Consider the following 21126-nt stretch of genomic DNA (forward strand, 5'->3'; position numbering starts at 1 on the left):
TAATATATTATTTACCATATGTAAGTAAAAATATAAAGTTAAAGAAAAAAAATTGCGACTTGAGCGCTTCGATCTGGTTGATCGGAACTGTGGTATCCAGCCTCTGACAATGGTAGATTATAATCGAAGCTTCGTTGTTGCCTATTTTCCGAATATTTGGGAAAATAGTTAAAAGGGTACGAAATCATTAGCTAAAACTTTAAAGCGTAAAAAATATACCCATGCAATGTAAGAGGTCATCTACGCCAAACGGTGCAGAGTCAAATTATAACCGCCTAAAGTCGTCATCGTACTGAGGCTTTTGTCTATCTGACCTTAAAATATTATTTCAAATATTCAAAAATTTAATTTCTCATTCCTAAAACTGTTATCCCTTATACTACTAACAAAGGAGAATATGAAGTTTCGAAATGGTTATTTTTTCATGCATTGATCTTGAGGTACAGATTTATTTTGTGTACAGATCTTGAGGTTTTGATGGCACTTCGTATAGAACAAAACACCTGCACACGTACTTTTACAAGTGTTTCATTCATTAACATACGAGTAAATGTCATAATTAAAGAATGAGGTAATATTCGTTATTAACTAATCAGGACAACGAGAGGAATGGTTTTTTTATACTAAGAATAAAAAGTGAAATCCGTAATTAAAGGCAGATATGTCGAATTAAAATATCCCTGCCAATAAATAGGATTATTGCTTTTTTAATTTTTCATATACGAAGTATGCAAAGAGAAAGTATTGTAATCGTCAAAAAATTTAACCCTTTAAAGGGCCATTTTTTTCTAGTCATATTATGTTAAAATATTTTTAGGCTTGAAATTAGAATAAGAAAAGGGATTCTTTTAGCTTATTAGATAAATTTAATTTGATTCATTAATTAATTTGGTTAATTAATAATTAAGTATCAAATCAAGACACATCATTTTGTGTAAGATAAAGAACTGAAGCATCTAAGTTTCTGTCTTTCTAAAAAAAAATTGTCAGCACTTATGCCAACCTACATAATTTCATACAAAGATTGATAAATTTGGTGGGAAGCATACTTCTCACGGCCCTAGAAAGGGTTAAACTGGAGATTTTAACGAATCTTAACATTTCTGATTTCCTTGAGTCCGAAAAACACATTTTTATTTTCTCATATATGTAGTATAAAGAAAGTATAGTAATCGTCAAAAAATTCGAATTCGAGGTTTTGACGAATCTCGTCATTTTAGACCTCACTGAGATTAAAAAAACAAAGCAATTTTGGAAAATGTCCGCCTGGTTTGTCTGTCACAAAGATAACTCAAAAATGAATATGAGCTAGACGGTAGAAATCTGTTATACGGTCTTTGCAACAAACATGCAGATTTCTTTCAAATTCTGAGTAAAATCCGTTCAGAGAAAGTCTATGTGTCCTGGTATTTGAATATAAATTAACACTATAACTACAAAAATGAAGAGAGTTAGGTAAATAAGATTCAATAAACAGATTTGGCATTTATACCGTTGACACCAGACAAATTTTCAACCAAATCCAACTACGGGTTGACTTTCAGGATAAATAAACGCCATAATTCAAAAGCGCTATAACTTAAATATACAAATTTTGTATGAGAATCTAAATACATGTTCGGTTTTCTGGTACTTATGTATTAACCGTCTGCCAGCGATTAATTGAAAAACGAATTGTCAAAGATATGTCCCTAATAGATACTTTTATAACAACTGTCCGGCAATGATATGAATCAGACAATTCTTATGTGCCAGACTGAAAAAAAGAAAATTTGAGCACTCATTGTGTTTATTACCCTGTCCAAAAGACCCCCGGGGGGCACCTCAAAATGAGGATGAGATGCTTCCGGCATGGTGGTTGGATCTCGCCACCCTGGAGGATACACAAATAGGTGGGGGGATCTGACTCCTCCCATCGATGACGGGACAGGGAGGGTTGTACCGTGGCCGATGATGGCCCTTAGGACTCAACCACAGATCGCGCCAATTTTGCTGTTGCGGCGGTCCGGTCATTCAGCCTTATGGTTTAAATCCGAGTGCCTTCGTGGCGGGTCGGAGAGTCAGTTGGTTGACTTACTCTGTCCAAAATCCACAATTTTGTGTAAGTAAGATGGGATAGCATCTTTATAAAGCAGCACGCAAGAAAGTTTCGGGTCGGCAAATTCCACTCATCTCCAATTTTTTACTTGTCCTTCAGGATTCTAATTGAATATAACTGAATTTGAATATGTTGTAATTTCGCTTGGAAAAAAACTGGGGTAAGCAATTTGATTGGTTTAAATTGTTGGGATGGCCATCCAAAATAGATCATATTTTCATCTGGATAAGGAGAGAAGAGGATGAGAAAGTTTTAATATCGATTCTTCACTTTTAAATAAAAAGTTAATTATTTGAGTGGAAAAATTTAAAAGGAAATTCTAAATATTCAAAAGACTTACACTTAATTTTTCTTTAATATGAGCGAAATTTTTGAAATTGAAGTGAAGTATGTGTTACATAGAAAAAAAATATTTGGTAAAATTTTCTAATCGATATCGTAACTGTTTGTTTGTTTCTTATGGCACTTGCCACTGACAAGCCCACTGTTACGAAGACAGCGATTTAAGCCTGAGGGGAACGTCTCTTATTTTTTATAGCAGCGCCAACTAGGGCCAAGAGTACGACTTTGCCACTCACGCATCACTCATTCGCTTGCACAACCCCTTTTTACAGGAGGGCACATTCACACATCTCACAGATAGAACAACAGCCATGCCCAAACCGGGACTCGAACCCGGGACGCCCAGATCACGGGGAAGACGCGCTACCCCTATGCCAGGACGCCGGCTGGTAACTGTTTAAAAAATTTAATTTAATGAAAAAAATGTCTACATTTTTTTTCTATCTATCTGAATTAGCTGATTGAAAGAATTCATATTCTTAAAAAGAAAAAGAAAAAAAAAAGTTTTTTTTTTTTTTTATAGTGATAGAGTTTTAGAAAAATATGGCGAAAATTAAATCTAAAGCGAACGTTTTGTCTCAATTAATAAACTTGAACACATTTTTCTGCAACGCTCTCAAAAATTACTATTTACAGTTTTTTAAGAACCAGAATATATATATATTTTTAAACCTTGTTTAAAATTAGATTAAAGATATACAATATTTTTGTTTAGGTAGTTTTATAAAATTCTCTTATCTAACTTGCTGGAATTTTAAGTTGCAGTGATTGTATATGTACAAAGACAGATGGATAAACTATCAATTCTTAGGTCTAAAATGCGTTACATATTTACGATTTTACCACAATAATCATATCCAAATCATATCATGCATATATATCAATCTTTCAAAATCAAAACTCTTAATATTAATTAATTATTGCCTTCACATGATTAGACGGATGCCATTTAAATTTTGATAGGTAGAAAATCTGAATAATACTTGCCCGCTTTTTTCCCCCCAAGCTCTGATGAGCCATAAAAAAGTTAAATGTAAGGAAAAAAATGAATTTATTATCTAGGGTTACGTTTAACATGGTTATTCTCTGACATAACTGTCGTAGAGATTCAGATATTTGTCATTTTGATACATCAAGTTTTTGATCCTCTCTTTGAAGAATATTTCCGACTGTGAGATGGGCTTTAACATTCTTTTGACGTTCCACATTAGTAATATAAATTCTTTTTTAAGGAAAGAATATGGAGCAGGAATATTTTAGGATTTACTGTTCAAAATCGAAATTTTGACATAGGTCAGTTCGTTGCTTGGAATTCCAGTATCTCCTCTTTCTTTTGAACCATTCGAACGATTTGTTTCGATAGGCTTGTGTTCTTGTCTTCCTTTATCGATAACGCGGCTTACAGCTGAATTATCTTCATCTCTTTTCAGAATAGAACTGGCTAGGTGGCTGAAGTTTCCAGGCTAAAGTAGGGTTTACATTCAGCCAGCTACAATCCATCCAATAAAACCGCGCATGTGCAGAAATTGTACAGTAGCAAGTACTTGTCCCGTTGAGAAAGAACTTGCTATTATCTGCTCTCTCAGCGCATGCACAATCTTTCTTCTGTGCATGCGCGAACTTACTGGAATCTTATAAATGGCTCAGTGTAAACTTACTTTATATATATACGTTTTTAGTAATAAATTCAATTTTTTGGACTCGTTTTATTTATTATGATCCATCAAAGCTTGGTCGGGGGGGGGGGGTATAAATACTGCATACTAAATTTCAACTATCTAGCCCATTCCGTTTATAACAAATGCAATATCAAACACTGTATTTTTGTATTTATTCATTAAAATCTTATGTTCAATGTTTCGAATTTTACTATGATTTTCCTTCATATCGGAGTAAGTAAAAATAGTAGGCAAGTTATCAGTTGTATATGGAAGCAATTGAAATCTATTTTTATTTCAGTGTAAATTCAATATATTTGAGAATACTAAATTTTAAAAATAACAGCTCAGAGAGTACGGAAATATTTCACAAAATACTATAGAATCTATTTCAAGGTTCGAAATACTAGTTAGTAATATATATACATATGTGTGCGTGCGCACACACACACACACACACACACACATTTAGTTAGAATTATTAATTTCAAATGTGAGATAGTTCTGAAAGAAAATCAATCATTTTGAATACGATTTTTTTCGAAGAGAAGTCAGTTATTATGAGAATATGCCCAAATCAAGAATATAATATTAGTTCTACTAGAGTGACTGGTATTAACTCATATTTTTGGCTAAATTAAGCTAATGACCATGTTTTATAAACATTGACTGAGAACTATTTGACAAAAGCTGTTACATAGAATAGAGCAGGTAAAACTCTTTTAATACACTTGATCAAAAAAATACTTTTTTCATTTCAACATACCACAAATAAGAGAAAATTGAGATTTGGATTATTTTGGTTCTTAATATCCCACACACCTGTTTAATATATTTTACATAAAATCTCTTAATCAAGCAGAACTTTCTAAAACATATTAAATAATCGAGTTTTGCTCAGTTTTCTAGATACTTTCATAGTCTAGAAAATCCAGGTTAAACCCTTTCAATACCAGTTTATTTTTCTCCAAAAAAAAAAAAAGAAAAAAAAAAGAGAGAAGTAAATAGCAAATTAGGGTTCTATTAGGTTAAATAAAGTAGAAATAGCAATATTCTGCCAAAATAATAATAATGATAATTTGTAAGGGCAATTGCAAGGTTGGGCTATGTATGACTTGTACAATCCCCTCCCCCACCACCACCACCACCAAGACCTACGATGAAAATACAATTTATTTCAAATAAACTGCTTTGATTTAGCAAAAATAGATGCAAAAGCACAAAACAAAAAAATAATGGTTTATTTTTACCAAAAACCTTTATCAAAAATAATCTTATCTTGACTATAAATGGCCTGCCAGACATAAATTTTTAAGCTTTGTCAGACCTGAAAGAAAAAAATAAACTGGTAGCTTATTTCGCCTTAAGTAATATCTTGAAGACATATATGCTCCTATGGGACTGAAGCGGTTTAAAGATGGTCTAGCAAGATTCTGAATTGAACACTTTTATTATTATTTTTTGTAACATGTAATTTGAAAGAAAACATTAGACCCCATTACTCAGCATAAATGCAGATAAAACTTTAGTGACCTAAAAATTAAAATAGAAGTGAACTCTTTTTCTTCTTTTTTTTGAGATGATATGAAGATTTTTTGAATGAAATACAAAAAGTTTGAAATACAAAAAATTATTTTATGTTAGTTATTATTTATCAATATTTAACTTTCCAGAAAACAATAAGTGCATACTGGCAATCAATTATTTGTATAAAACTCCATACTTGTTAAAAATTCAAACACCAATAAAATTAATTAATTAATTAATATTTTAATTATCAACCACATTTATGAATAAGATGTTTGATATTCAGGCACTTAGAAAAAATGTACAACTTAGATGCAGTATCAAAATTTTATTTCATTTTTTCCAATTTAACACAGGTTGGGAAAAAAAGTAACAGTTTATTTACAACTGTACAAAAATATAACTCTGTAATATAAAATAATGAACACAAACCATATGGTACAATGGCACTGATAGAAAAATTTAAATGCAACATTTCACATTCAACAGTTGTTTAGGCTTTTTCATAATTATCCACAGGATAATGTTCATGATATTGTTCCACATGAGCTTTGACAGCATCCAATTGTTCCTTCAAATGAGGTGGCATCTCATCATAGACATCTTTTAGCATTTCATCAATAGGAGCCCTTTTCAATTTTTCTGCTTTAACCACAGTTTGCATAACCTAGAGACACATCATTATAGTCAGTTATATAAAAATCACATAGATTAAAAAATACACAAAGATTTTTCATTATAAATCTTTGCTTAAAATGTAATGAATCATCAAAATGGATGACATTCAAAACTAAAAGGATTAGTTATGTAAGGATTTAATCATCAAAATAAAATGAGGGTTGTTTTGGAACCCATGTAATTTTAAATCATAGCCTTATGACAAGGACATGCACATTTTGGTACTTCCTTTTAAAACATCAGTAGGAGGAAGTCTCATACTTAATGCCTCATGCAATAGGTCTGAAGGCAACTTATATAAGAAAGAAATGGTAATGGTTAATTTTGGATGACCCTAATTATTTTGAATTCTAGAGGGTGGATTGAGGTGATAATTTTTGCTGTTATATATTGCATTCAATAAAAAAATATATCATTAAAAGAAAACAATTCAATTAATGTTATGTTAATTTTATGTTTTAATTTAAAAATTTGTTGTACTATATTATTAAAAGTTTTAATTATCATTACCTTATTTGGTAAATTATCTGGTACTTATTTATTTATAACACATTATTTACTTCAATTAACATACAAAATAAAGGTTTACTATTATTTTTAATTTAAAAAAATTATTTTATTAAAATTTCAATTCTTTTTGTAATTTAAATATTTGGATAAATTGATAAATTATTTTTGTTATTTTGAGTATATTATATTGCTTTATTGTATAAATTATTTTTTTGAAATAAAACTATGAGATTAATGTTATAAATAAAATAAAACTGAAGGAAAAAAAATTACTTGTTTTTTAGTCTCTTCTTTCCAAGCTTTTTCCTTATTTTCATCCCACCATTTCTGATTTTCCATATATTTCCTCAAACGTGATATGGGATGATCCTTTTGATGCCAAAATCTCACTTCATCAACTGATCTGTAAGCACTACTATCATCAGAAGTGCTGTGATGGCCAATTCTAGAAAACAACAAAAAAGTATAATTGCATTAAAGCATTTGGTGTAAAATGCATATCTGTAAATAATTAATACCTTAAAAGTAGCAAGAAAGAAAAGAAGTTGATATGATTGAATTAGATTAACATTCCATTTAAAAGTAATAAAGGTATAATTTCGGAATGAATTTTTTGAACCATAATTTTAAACTAAGGTCAAATGAAGGCTGAGTCAACACTCCCATCCAAATTTCTGCATCACACCCATGAGAAAATATGAGACTCAGACGAATTTATATGGAATTCTTAAGACGCATTGAGTTTCAAACCCAGAACTATCCAGTCATAAAGCCAAACCTTTACTACCATGCTACAGTAGCTTTAAAAAAGTATCAGAAAAGAGGATTTTAACATTATAATTTAAATTACAAATTCGTCACTCATGTATTTTTCCATGCAATAGATACTGTTCTGAAATTATTACTTATTTAAATTAATTAAACTATCAATTCATGCACATTTTTAAAAGTATGTATAAATTATTAAAAGTATGTAATTAATATTATTTCAAGATTAAAAATAATATGAATTAAAATTAGAAATTATGGATTTTTAAAGTTTTGTTTTCTTATATTGGAGGAGGGAATTCTGCACCTAAAAACATTTTTTTTTTCATTAGAATTTTAATGGTTAAAATTTTCTGGATATGCATCTGAACTATTTATTTTCAGTATGCTATTTTTAGTATTATTTATTTTTCATCAAAATCCTAAAAAATATTTTCATTTTTAAAATTAATAAAACCTTAGTAATATAGGAACTAATTTCATTATAACAACTGGTCCTTGACTTATGTATATAAATAAAATTTCATTTATAGATATCAAATAATGGAATATGTTTCTGCATCTTTTCTATTTTCTTAAATATGTTTCTTGACTCCACCAAAATGAATTTTGTTTTCATTTATATGGACAACTACTCTATATTTTTGGAAAAGTATACAAATGGTAAATTCAAGACAAAAATTCATTTGAAAATACATTTTAAAAATATTTATAGAGCAATTTAAACTTGCACATAAAGACAAGTGAATATGAAAAGTCATAAAAAGGTACAAAATTAAGCATATCATTAGTTCAAATTATTAACGAATAATAATTAATGGTAAAGAAAGTAAATTTCTCACTAGCATACTTAAGAATGAGGATAAATATTGCCAGGTAAAGCATTTAATTAAAAAAATTGCATATTTATTAATGACTATACTTTGACATCTCATTTCTTAAATTATTGCATTTTTATAATACGCATGCACATTTATCAAATTTTTATATATTATCATCATTTTTGAATTTAGATTTCTGGATCCTTTAAGGGAGAAAAAACAACTCGTAATATAAAGGCACAATATTTTTAAATATAAAAATATATGTAAAACATCAAAATATTTTTTTTCTTAACTATATAACTTAAAATAAATCAAACTGTCATATATTTTCTTTTATTACATTCACAAGGTATTATTGAAGGAAAATTAGTATCAAAATGTACATACCAATTATTTAATGTGCTTTAATGTAACAAATTTTTTGAAGTACTTCAAGTGACTATTCTATTTGTTTTACTTAATAAAATTTAAATATATAATTTATTTTTATAATAACACAAAATTTATAAAGGTATAAATGTAATGAATAACATATATATAATATAATATAATTCTAAACAATAAAACCAAATACAATGTAGAAAATCAAGAAAAACTAAAACTATACCTGTAAGTCATAGCTTCTATCAATACTGGTTTTGATTCCTCAACAGCTAATTGACGAGCAGCTTTTGTGACATTGTAAACAGCTAAAATATCATTTCCATCAACTCTAATAGAAGGGATACCATAGGCAGGGCCTCTAGCAGCTTTGAGAAAAGCAAAATTATAAATTAAAATTTACATCTTTAAAGGACTAAAAATAACTTTTGAATGCCTCAAGTGTCATGTTACACACGTAAGTGACATTTTCTCCAGACAGAAATGTTACACACATGTGTGTGACAGGCATTTTCATCTTCATAACCTTATTGCATTACTACACTACTTATTGCAACATTGCAATGTATTTTACATGAGTATCTGATATTGTGGTTTGTAGAGAAACATCTCTTAAAGAGTAATTTTAGTAGACATAAAATAATAAAATATGTTAATGGCATGTAACTCATCTGTGAGCAACTTCAATATAAGTTAAGAAATGATAAAATTAAAACATTTTAGCAAAATCATACATCACACAACATATTTAATGTCAATATGAATTTCAGAAAACATGTTGCGACCCTGCTAGGAAATATTACCCAGTTTCAGGAATGCAATGTGTTAACATAGTTTTTAAATATTGAGTAATATTTGAAAATTCTGTAACTCTATTGAGTTACAGAATTTTCAAATATTACTCGATATTTAATAGTGCAGACAATAAACAAAAGCTTATATTCAAAATACTCCCTGAAATGTATATTTCATTAGTTCTTCATTGACTTGCAACTTTTAATAATATTATTAATTAATTTTAAAACAGTCAAATTCTAAAAGCTCTGCTTGTATGAAATTTAATATGAATAAAATTTTAAAATTATGAGAAGAAATTCTAATTGAGTAAGAGGATAGTAGTTAATATATATATATATATATATATATATATATATATATATATATATATATATATATATATATATATATATACATATATATAACTTAAAAGTATTATTTTATAAAAAAAAATTACCAATTCCATCACCCTTGTATTGCTCATGTGTAGGTGTAGATATAGCATATCCATTGTTACGGCTGCAATAGAATAAATAATTTTAAATGCAAAATCATTTTTTTTCATTGCTACATATTACTAATATAATGAATTTCATATGGTCATAATCTACACAGCAGTCAAAATATTGTTGACTTGGTTACAAAACATCGTAAAATCAGGCCCTAATGCCGCGTCCTGGCTTAGGGTTAGCTTGTCTTCCCCATAAACTGGGTGTCCCAGTTTCGAGCCCTGGTTGTTCTTTCTATGTGTTCTATTTGTGAGGTATGTGAAAGCACCTCCCTGTAAAAAGGGGTTAGGTTACAGAAGCGAATGTGTGTGTCATCTTCAAATGAGCTAGAAGTCAGACTTCTGCTCTTGGGTACTCAGGTAGTCTTTACCTTCAGAAGCTAGTATAACCCCCTTTCTGTTGTAAAGCAGACGTGAAACCATCAACATCAAGTCCTAATGAAAATGTGATTTATTTGAATTCTGGTAGGAGAGAGTGAGAGAAAAACTTCTTATAAATACAGGAGTATTATTCATAGGAACAGTGCTCCTAGTGGACATTTTAATATCCTTAATTAGTGCTCTTAGTGGGTATTTTAAACAGTTATTAAGAGTTTCCTGAAGAATTCCCATTTTTTTTTATTTTTGTATTTAAAATCAAGCAAATGGTATAAGTTAAATAATGCAACCTCATGTCAACTCCATTAGATGAGATATCTATATTTCATACACTTGTACATATTTAGAATTGTCACATTTGTCACTTGTACACATTAGAATTGTCACAACAAAAGTATTTTTTAATATTGAAGTAAACATACCAGAAGAAAATAATTGGGCAGCTAAGGGTAGCTGCAAAATTCAGTGCTGCATGAGCATCTCCTTCACTGGAAGCTCCTTCACCAAAATAGCATATGACACAGAGTCCTGTTTGGGATCTTTTTAAAGCATAAGCGGACCCAACAGCTAAAATAAAATTTGAAAAAGGGGAAAAACGTAAATAAAAAAGAATTAAATACACAACAAATAGAAGCTTTCAACTTTGTAACAACCATTACTTTAACTCAAATGCTGACCGATTAAAAGATGAATTTAAATCAAATCCAGTTAAGAATAATTATTGGAAATCAATTCATGAGAATTCAGATTAAAGCCTGTACTTCAAAGCAGAGAAAAACAGGCATAAGAATACGACATAAATAAGAATGGTGCCACCATATTATGTGAACTGAGACACAAGTTGTGAACATGGGTTCAGAAATTACGATTTTGTTGATTATGAACTTATATCCTAAATGTTTCTTCTTTTAAGGATTCTTTATTTGTCCTATAAAAATGTTTAATGTTAAAGAAATTTGATTAGAAGAAGGATAATATAATGAATTATGAATAGTAATAATTTAGTGATGCTTAATACAATCTAAAATAGGTAATTTTCAGAAAATACAAATATTACAAGAAAGAACTGCATGATTTGACTGATTCTCATGGCTGATCAAATTGTCATGTGTTTAAGTTAATTTATAAATCTTTTGGAAATTTTAGGTCATTAATACATTATTAATACACAGGGTAATTATAAAATAATCACCAGGTTTTAAATCAATATATTTAAGAAAGATAACTTTGAAACTAAACTATACCTAAGTAACAAAAATGAAGCCCCTCCCAAAATTAAATCCCCTCCTCTCAATTATTACTAAAGTTGTTCAAAATAGTCTAATTTTCCTCAAGAAACATTGAAGCATTCTCAGAGCCTTTGTTTAAAAAAACATTAGTGATTTAATTTGTGAAGTTCATTCAGTTTAAAAGTTTTTTTTTAAAGTAATTCCAAAGGAACAAATTGCAAGATGTGCTGAAACAATTTTAAAAGTTTAAATTGTTAGTACCATGATAGCTAATTCAAAATTTGATATGCATTTATCCTTCATCTGAATGATATAGAAGAATGTGATTTAAATTTGAAAACTTATATTGTTAAGCTTATATACATAAAGCTTTCATTCATCAGACCATCATTTGTAAAGGAATGTGTTTTACAACAGTATAAAATGTCATATACGTCTTTTAAAGAGGATGTAAGGCTTGTTCTAACAAACAAACAAACAAAAAAAAAAAAAAAAAAAAAAAAAAACCATTTTATTGAAAATTAGGCCTTTTTTAATACATTGCAAAACTAATTTGTTGATTAACATAGATGTGTATACTTCAACTCCACCAAAAAATTAATTTAAAAGTTAACATTTATTGATAAATACATTAATAAATATAAATTTTAATGCATTAATTAAATAATATGGAACAATTTTTTTAAAAAAAATATTTAAGTAGTAACAAATTAGGAATGATCATAAATATATGAATATACTATTGAGGAGCAATAAAGCAAAATGTATTTTACTATTTAATTACTCTAATAAAATTTTAAGACCAGTTGTTTGTTCATCATTCTAATAGTAAATCAATTTTTTTCTTCTAAAAGTCAATATTCCTATCCTATTAAATATATAAGATGAAAATAATTTAAAACGTTTTTTAAAAAATTGCTTTAAAACATTAAGAATAACAGGTAAAGATAGCTTTAACATAAGATGGAAAATAAACTAACCTTGAGGCATTTGGGTAGCCAAAGGGGATGATATTGATACAAAATTCAAAGCCTTGATTCCATAATGAACTGGCATCTGGCGTCCTTTGCCAATATCATTTTTGTTTCCATAACACTGATTAACAAACTGGTCTAATGTATAACCCCTATACATTAAAACACCTATTTTCAAAGTAAAAGTATATGTTAGAAATATCATACAATTCACATGATTTTACTGCGTCTGATAGTCGGACTTCTTTATTTTAATCTTATTATTTATTTTTTAATGAACAATAAAATATCTGTAATGGAGAAAAAATTATAGAGAAATGAGAAAAACTGTTATTAAAGATGAATATTAAAAATAATTTCATAAAATTAAAATAAAGTTAATGAATATTAGAGACAAAATCAATCACTAGAATATATAAACCATTTCCACCAAAGTTAATATATTTTAAAACTTCCATAATCAGGATCACATTTATGAAATTTTGACTTTCTTATCCAAAGTATATTTTTCTTATCCTACTGTATCCATGTATAGGTGTGTATATGTATTCAGTATTGGTTAAGAATAATTCTTTGTACTAAATAATACAGTACCGAGATAAATTACATAATAAAGCAATAAATATATATTTTAAATAATATTATTAATATTTATTTTTTATTTTCAAAAAATTTCTAAAAAAACCTTGAAAAAAATGTTACATATGTTTGCAAATAATTTTAAACAGAGACAACAAAGTAATTCCTACAAGACAGACTTTAAAGAAGAATTTAATAATAAAAAACAATTTGCAGCATGAATTCACATGCATATCAAACCTGTCAAACAATGAGAAAACAAATAATTTTATTTTATTTAAAACAATTTTTAATTTAATCAACATGTGAAGATGTACTAAAAAGGACAAGCACTTTGAATTCACACAAATAGTACTGTAGAGTAGTGTTTCCAGTTATAGTGAATACAATTTTATAACTCAACCAGCAAAGTAATGCAAATGTGTTAACATTACAGATTGTTACTTTGGAATAATTACTTATACATGCACATGCCAATCTATAATACAGGTGTATTAAATAGTTTCTAAGTTAGCACAAAAATGTGCCATCATATAACAACATATGTATTTGAAGCAGCAGAGATCAGAAATCATGATATGAAAATGGGCTAATATTTTGAGATTAAAAATTGTTGAACATATCTTTTGTTCATTAGAAGTATACGAATTACATGCAAGTATGTAATCACAGGCATGCACATAACATCATTATAAAAACTTCACTACAAACCTCTCAAAGCTAATAATAATATAACCAATTAGATTGTCTTAACAAGACAGCTAATCATTAATAACTAAAAATACAACTCTATGCTTTTTTTAATTCTTTGTTTAAAAAGTTAATTTTGGAACCTTCCGACACATCTAAATATGTTTTTTCAAAAAAGATAAATATATTTATTTATTTAATCCAGAAATGTTCTTTATTCAGGTAATGCAGAAACTTAAGAAATAAAGAATATGTGATCAAATAAAAGTAAAGAATTTAATTTAGGCTCGCTTTTGACCAGCCTTGTGTTGTAGCGCTACAAGGTGGTTACGATGCAGCCAGTCTATACACATTAAAATAAATATGTACAACTGCAGAAATATATAAAGCTATTAGAAGTAAAGATGATAAAAGTGTTTTAAAGAAATGCTGAGATGAATTCTTGTAGAAAGCTTTTACTAACCAGTTTCTCGATATTGCCCATAAATCATATCTTGAGGATCTAAAGCAGCAGCACTGCCAAAATGTGTTCCTTCTTCACCAAAGCTTGTCATGTAGAAAGAAATTCTACCTTGTCTTTGAGATTCATATAAAATTCTATCCATTGTATTTAACAACGTCATGCCCTTGTAAAGTCTGGTGATCATTTCTTGACTAAGCTGAAAGGGGGAGGGGATTAATACAATATTGAAATTTATATATATAAATAACACAATCAGTAGCATAACAATTTCTTATTTGTCAATACATTTTCTCCTTTATATAAATAAACTTTTTTAAGATTTAATTTTCAAAATTTTCCATTTTCTTTTTATTGATTTATTTTCATTTCTTTACTCACTGTAAACTGTTTCATATAAGCAGAAACTATTTAATAAAATAATACATAAACCTGTTAAACTTGTAACCTTAATGTAAAGCAGAGATTTCAATAATATTTTTTAAATTACTGTATATTTCCAAGCATGAACCAAACATTTTTTGGACTTTTAAAAAATTAAATTATGTGATTGACTTATATACAAATCTGCTGATCTTGCAAAAAAAAAAAAAAAAAAAAAAAGACAGGTTTTTTTATTGGCTAGGTGCATGAGATAAGTGCCTTATTTTTGCATTTTTTTGTTTCTATAGTAAATATTTCTTAAGTTAAATAAAAAAGTAATTTTTAATGCAATGAGATTTTTTGTTGTTTTATATTTAAAATTGTTCCTTATTGCTAATCTTTTGTGCTATCTCCAAAATAAAATATGTGATGTTGGTAAAATTTGCACCTGGGTAACGGAATAGTATCAAAATATGATAACCAAAATATGATGGATAAGAATTTCTCTTGCCTTTTTATTTTTCAAACAAAAAATAAAATGGGCCAGAAAATAAGACTAGAGTAGGTGCAACAGATAGTATACAAGACAGCCAATGAAAGAAAAATTGTACAAGTTTTAGATACGCATGCCAGAGTTAAAACAATCATTCATGTCATCTAGCATTTTATGCATAGCAATTTATTTATATAATATTCCATTGGTGTTACCTGTTTAGAGATATTTTTGCCCTTATGGCAATTTGTTTGAACATTACATGATTAATTTTTTTTTTCTAAATTAGAGATAATATACAAAATTTTAATTTTTTGTTAAATTTTTGAGGAATAAACGCACTTTTGGTTTATAAATGGAAATATATGGCATGTTAAAAATACTAAGACAATTGTGAAGTAAAATTAAATTCCTCTATATTTTGTTCGGTTTTATTAATTTTTTAAAGACAAATTAGTAGGAAATCTTTTTTAAAAACTCTATCATTTTTATATATCAAAACAGTTTTAAAGCAACTTGAAATATCAACAGATTAATATTACTCGCAGATTAATTCCATTCCTCCTGAAACAGTTTTAAGAAAAGAAAAGGAACAAAAAGTTTTAACATATAAATCATGAATTTTTCTTCCTAATAAATAAAACTTGAAGTCAACTAGGAAAAAGTTGTAGTTAATGAAGAAAATACGGAAAAAAAAAAGCATATTGATGTGTTTCTACATCATGATGAAAAATCATTCTTTGAGTTCTACAAATTTAATGTGTATTAAAATATATTTCAAACAAATAATAATTCTCATTACATTACAAAACATAAAAATCTATGAAACTATTATTTTTAGCATTTAAACATAACAGAACATTGTATTTGCTATATGACCACTGCATGTGGTACCCTTCTATAATGGAATTTCCCACCTCCGTGTGTTTGAAAATATATGCCAGTGACCAACATCATCTTTTTGTACATCCACAGATGGAAAAGGATGAGATGACCCTCTAGATTTAATTAACTTGTGTAGAACTAATTTAGCATATTGATGTATTTTTACATCACAAAAAAAGCAACAATTTTCTTGCTTAAATTTATCAGTTTATGCAAAAATATTTTCATTATTCTTACTTTATTTTTATCCAAATTTTTTTTCCTGTATATTTTTGCTACTTTTTATATAAATAATAGTAATTTCTAATGAAATTGTACTCAGATAGCATGTCAACAATGAAAATTGTCACAGATAAAGAATAAAAACTATCAAAGAGTCTAGTTATGTTTGCAAATGATTAAATAGTTCTGATAAAATTAAAAAAAAAAAAACACTATGCAAAGGTAGCTATATTAAGAGACATGAGGATTTAAAGATACGATACAAATTTACATTGCTATGCATTTAAAAGTTAAAATGACAGCAAATTTGATTTTAAAATCTGGTTAATGGCGATATATGCCAGTAGAAATTTGTATTGATTTGCCAAAAAAGGGATGATGGAAATGTGTTTAATTTAGCCAGGAAAATGAAATTTAACTCGCTTCCAAATAGGTTGCTGGGATAGCAAATTAACAATAACAGGTTAATCAATGTTATGTGGAATGATCTAATGAAGACTGAATTAACTTTTAAAGAAAAATTTTCTTACTTTTGGATCATGGGATGGATCAATGATATTGCCATCTCGATTCATAACTCTGTAAACTGGAATTCCATCGTAAATATCTCCTCGAACAAATTCCAGTTTTTCAGTCCATCGAGATTGAGAGCCAGGAAATTGGGGTTTGTCGAATTCTTCTAATTTTGGAATCTGCTGAGTTGTACTTTCAGACTGTAATTATATTAAATATCACAAAAAAAAATCATCAAGTTGAATAGATTGAAAATAAAAAAAAGACAATTTAAGACCATAAACAAGCATTCTAGATAATGGTCAGAAAATATATTAATTTCAGATGTGTACAAGAATTTTTTTTTCTTTTTCCATAGAATATTTTGTTCTTCATGCTTAAATGATTTGCCATCAAATAAGACGATTTTAATACATCATCAGAGCAAATTAAAATGTTTCTTAAAGCAATACTAATAATAATGTCAATCTCCAAAGTAATTTTGAGATATGTTTGCTAGTTTCATTTGTAATTATAAACTTAGAGAAATGGGTGCTCACCCAAGGGTAATGTATAGAAAGATAATGTATAGAAAATTAATATCTGCATATCATGGCACAGATGAATAAAGTTAGGAAATATTGATTTTTAAGCATGAATCTAATGTGTGATCTGTGTTAATTCTTTTCAGAAGATTAACTATTGGCGTGTGATTAATAGACAAGTACCAGAAAATTGAATATATATTTTGGATGCCTTTTTTTTTCCTCTACTCATCTGAAACCAAAATTTGACATAAAATTACAAATGTATTCAGAAGATCATAAACTCATTTATTTTAAGATATTGCATTATATGCAAGCAAAAATATAGACTGATAGTGGAAACAAGATTTTGTATTTTGGATACTAAATTTGTGCACTAAATTTCATTTACTTAAGTTGTTATGTTTTTGAATTGCTATGCACACAAGTACATTTTATATACACAAGTATTATGTTCATATACACACAAGTATATTAATTAGTATACAGTTCACCCCTAGATAGATTTGATTCCAAATCTGATATGAATCTATACTTGAGATGTTAAATCTGAGTATCAAATTTTATAAATCTAGCTATTTTCATTTAGTTAGCATGTCCATATCTAGTTGCGAAGACAGACTTCTTTACAATATACAAATTTCGTGTAAAATCCAGATACCATATTTTATTCATTAAATTCAAAGGTTTATTTTTTTTAAAAATTTTTTTATTATTAACATGTTTACAAACAGCAGACACAATTCCCAAAAAAAAGTGTTTTTAAGATTTAACGATATCTGAAATGTTGAGATTTATCAAAATTTCAATTATATATTTTTTGGCAATTATAATAATTTCTCTTGATATACTTCATATACAAGAATATGCAAAAGATGAACAAACTCTAAATTTCAAAATATTACTACAAAGAATGATTATTTTCAAGAGTAAAAGTCAGAACTATCAGGTTTTGTCAATCAAAATTTGTATATTTATTCAGTATTCTAAAGAAGGAAAAAAAAAAAAAAAAAAAAGGAAGAAAGACATAAAATGTCTTTAGAATTTTCCCCCCAACATGTTAAGTTTTACACTCAAAGAACACACAGAGAGAGAGAGAGAGAGAGATGCTCAACTTCTATTGAAAGGCTTGATATTTTTTTATATACTTGAAATATAATTACAATTTAGAATACAAGATGGAAAATAAAAATGCTTTTTTAAATTTTGTTCATGCAACTATTTTATATTCAAATTTAAAGTTAATAATTTCTTATGGCTATACAAATTTTTAATAATAATAGTGATAAAAATCTGCTGTTTAAACTGGAGATGCTAAAAAAATTTATTTAGAAGATTATGGTACTGTTAAAACTTGGTATTCTCATTTCTTGTACAAAAATTCTATCAGGAAAATTGCAGACATTTTTTTAATTCTGATCTTTCTATAAATAGAGGCATTTTAATTCAATGATCCCTCAAAATGTCATTAAAAAAACAATAATAACTGAAATTTAGGACTTAATTAGTTGCTCTGAGAAATACCATATTCTTCAAATGATGTCACCAAAGTATTTAATTATTCTAAATTAGAGGCATCTTGCTCTCTGTCCTATTTAAACATTTATTCTATTACACCCACTAACATTATATATATTTACGTGTGTTTAAACTTATAGAATGTAATTAATGTGAATGAAAAATTTTAAGACTATCTGACCCATAAGTATCTACACTTTTTCAAATGGTGATTGGCCAATAAAAAAGCACTAACACACATATATATTCATTTTAATAACAGCACAAATTTCTACAAAAAAAAGTTTTGTTATTTTACAAATTAAACTGAAATGTTTTTAATTATTAAACCGACAATATGAAATTTAGAAAATTATTTCATATATTTTAAAGTTTATTAGCACACATAAGTAAAATATTCCTTAAAGACATGGCATATTTCAATTCAGGCATTTAATTCCACTCAGACACAGGTTATTCAATTTTTATTCTTTATAATTTTACGGAAATAGTCGAGTTACCGAGATTCTTTGTCAAAGCCATGATGCAAAATCAGAGAGAACTGATTAGTTAAGATAAAAGTAGGAAAATGAGACAGCAAGAAAATATAGTTTTAGAAAATAGCTTATATAGTTTTATAGTTTTATATATAGTTTTATAGTTAGCTTATATAGTTTTAGAAAAGAATTTGCCGATACCATGTTTTGATCAATAACATATCAGCACAGATAACTCAGGAGTAAATGAAGATGAAGTGATCAAGAAAATAGTTTAAAATGTAGATTAATATAAATTATTACATTTTTATTTATAAAATGAACAAATCTGTTGTAGCACAAATTGTAACTAAAAAATCTGATGCTAGCTTATATATAGAATTCTTTTTAATGCAAGATGTATTTAAAGTTATAAATATGAAAAATTACACCACTTTATTATACATATCTACATGCTGAAGTTCATTCTAATTTAATTTTTTTCCAACTGTTTAAAATTCTATTTGTTTTATATAATTACCTACAAACATTAACTTCGTTAAATCTTTTACAGGGAAACTGAATTAACATATCAGCAAATGCGAAGAGAAGATTTCTTAAAGATAAGAAAGATTTCTTTATTTTCACAGCTTTTTCGTTTACTGCTAATAGGATGTGTAGTTTCACTCTCTTGCATTTTTCATTTGAGGATCTTGGGAATAAATTTGCCGAATGCAATAAAACATAAAACATCTTTTGATTAAAGAGATTATTAAACGAAAATATTATTGTTGATAAGAATTCGGATTCTTCTTATTAATTTATAGAAATCATTACAATTACATACCCTAAAACATGTTTCCTGAAAATTTGTAGATTTTGAAACGGTCTTTAAAAATGACGAGTTGTATTTTGGATATTTAAAACAAATGGATGGTAAAGATCGAATAATAGCTGCCATCATCTAAAATATTTATTTCTAGTTGCTAATGAATTATAATTGGAAATTCGATTTACAATCTAAACGTAGAACATTTTAATTACAAACGAAAATAGAATGTTTACTTTTTAACTTGCATGTTACAGTTAAAAAAGTGAGTTAACTGTTAAAATAATTTTTGATGGTTTAATATTAATAATCTAACAGAATATTACATTTATTTAGTTAGAATCGTTTTGTTTATTTAATTTGCCATGATCTTTTTTTTTCTCTGAAATGTTCCGTTTTGAAAATAGTGATCGTAAAATTTTTCATACGTATTGGAAACAACATATTTATAGAAATAGTTGAAGTTCTGATAATGGATAAGATGTACGAATTGCTTTGTGGTAACTTTTTTGGTTTTTCTACATATCAGATTTTAGCCGAACATGAAATATTCTAAATATACAGTTACAAATTATAATAATGTGAATAATTTAATTAATCTATTGTAAATATTTCAAGAAATGAAAGCCCGTGACGTTTATCTTTTTGTGCTGTGTAGTGCATTTTAGTTTTTGCTATGAAGTATATATTTGTGGCTGCCGGTCTTGAACTAATAAATAATTGTTCGGAGAAAAATTCTTATACATCATATTGAGTGTGTGTAAATTTAATGAACTATAGACAATGAGAGAAATAACTGATATTTTGTCATATTACAAAGCTTATGTTCCAAAGTGTTTCTTCACTAATTTTATGTTATCATGACTGCTTTAAATTGTATATTTAAAGCTTTCAAAATTGCGCAGTAACTCATTGAAGCCCATAATACCCGAAAAAATATCGT

General features: G+C 27.5%; 2 protein-coding genes across 4 annotated transcripts in view; one reads left to right on the plus strand and one right to left on the minus strand.

Moving 5' to 3' along the window:
* Positions 1-5938: 5938 nt before the first annotated feature.
* LOC129976620 (2-oxoisovalerate dehydrogenase subunit alpha, mitochondrial-like) lies at positions 5939-20422 on the minus strand. Its single transcript, XM_056090271.1, has 9 exons — positions 20202-20422; positions 16875-17057; positions 14385-14580; positions 12659-12820; positions 10872-11016; positions 10021-10082; positions 9013-9154; positions 7087-7258; positions 5939-6292 (listed from the first exon to the last, which is right to left on the minus strand). The coding sequence occupies exons 1-9, from the start codon at positions 20316-20318 to the stop codon at positions 6119-6121; spliced, it is 1353 nt and encodes a 450-aa protein (XP_055946246.1). The 5' UTR covers positions 20319-20422; the 3' UTR covers positions 5939-6118.
* Positions 20423-20646: 224 nt separating this feature from the next.
* Positions 20647-21126, plus strand: part of LOC129975627 (cyclin-K-like) — a 31028-nt gene continuing 30548 nt past the window's right edge. Inside the window, exon 1 of one of the 3 annotated variants that reach the window (XM_056088709.1) lies at positions 20647-20683. The gene's annotated coding sequence lies outside the window, so the exon portion shown is untranslated. The other 2 variants (XM_056088710.1, XM_056088708.1) reach the window with 2 other exon arrangements.

Source organism: Argiope bruennichi, chromosome 7 (genome assembly GCF_947563725.1).
Source record: "Argiope bruennichi chromosome 7, qqArgBrue1.1, whole genome shotgun sequence".
Classification (NCBI taxonomy): domain Eukaryota; kingdom Metazoa; phylum Arthropoda; class Arachnida; order Araneae; family Araneidae; genus Argiope; species Argiope bruennichi.

Coding starts and splice junctions, on each gene's coding strand:
- LOC129976620 (XM_056090271.1), bottom strand. CDS start 20,318: ATGATGGCAGCTATTATTCGATCTTTACCATCCATTTGTTTTAAATAT. Junction 17,058..20,201: donor TTCAGGAAACATGTTTTAGG/GTATGTAATTGT, acceptor ATATAATTACAG/TCTGAAAGTACAACTCAGCA. Junction 7,259..9,012: donor ATAGAAGCTATGACTTACAG/GTATAGTTTTAG, acceptor GTTGTTTTCTAG/AATTGGCCATCACAGCACTT.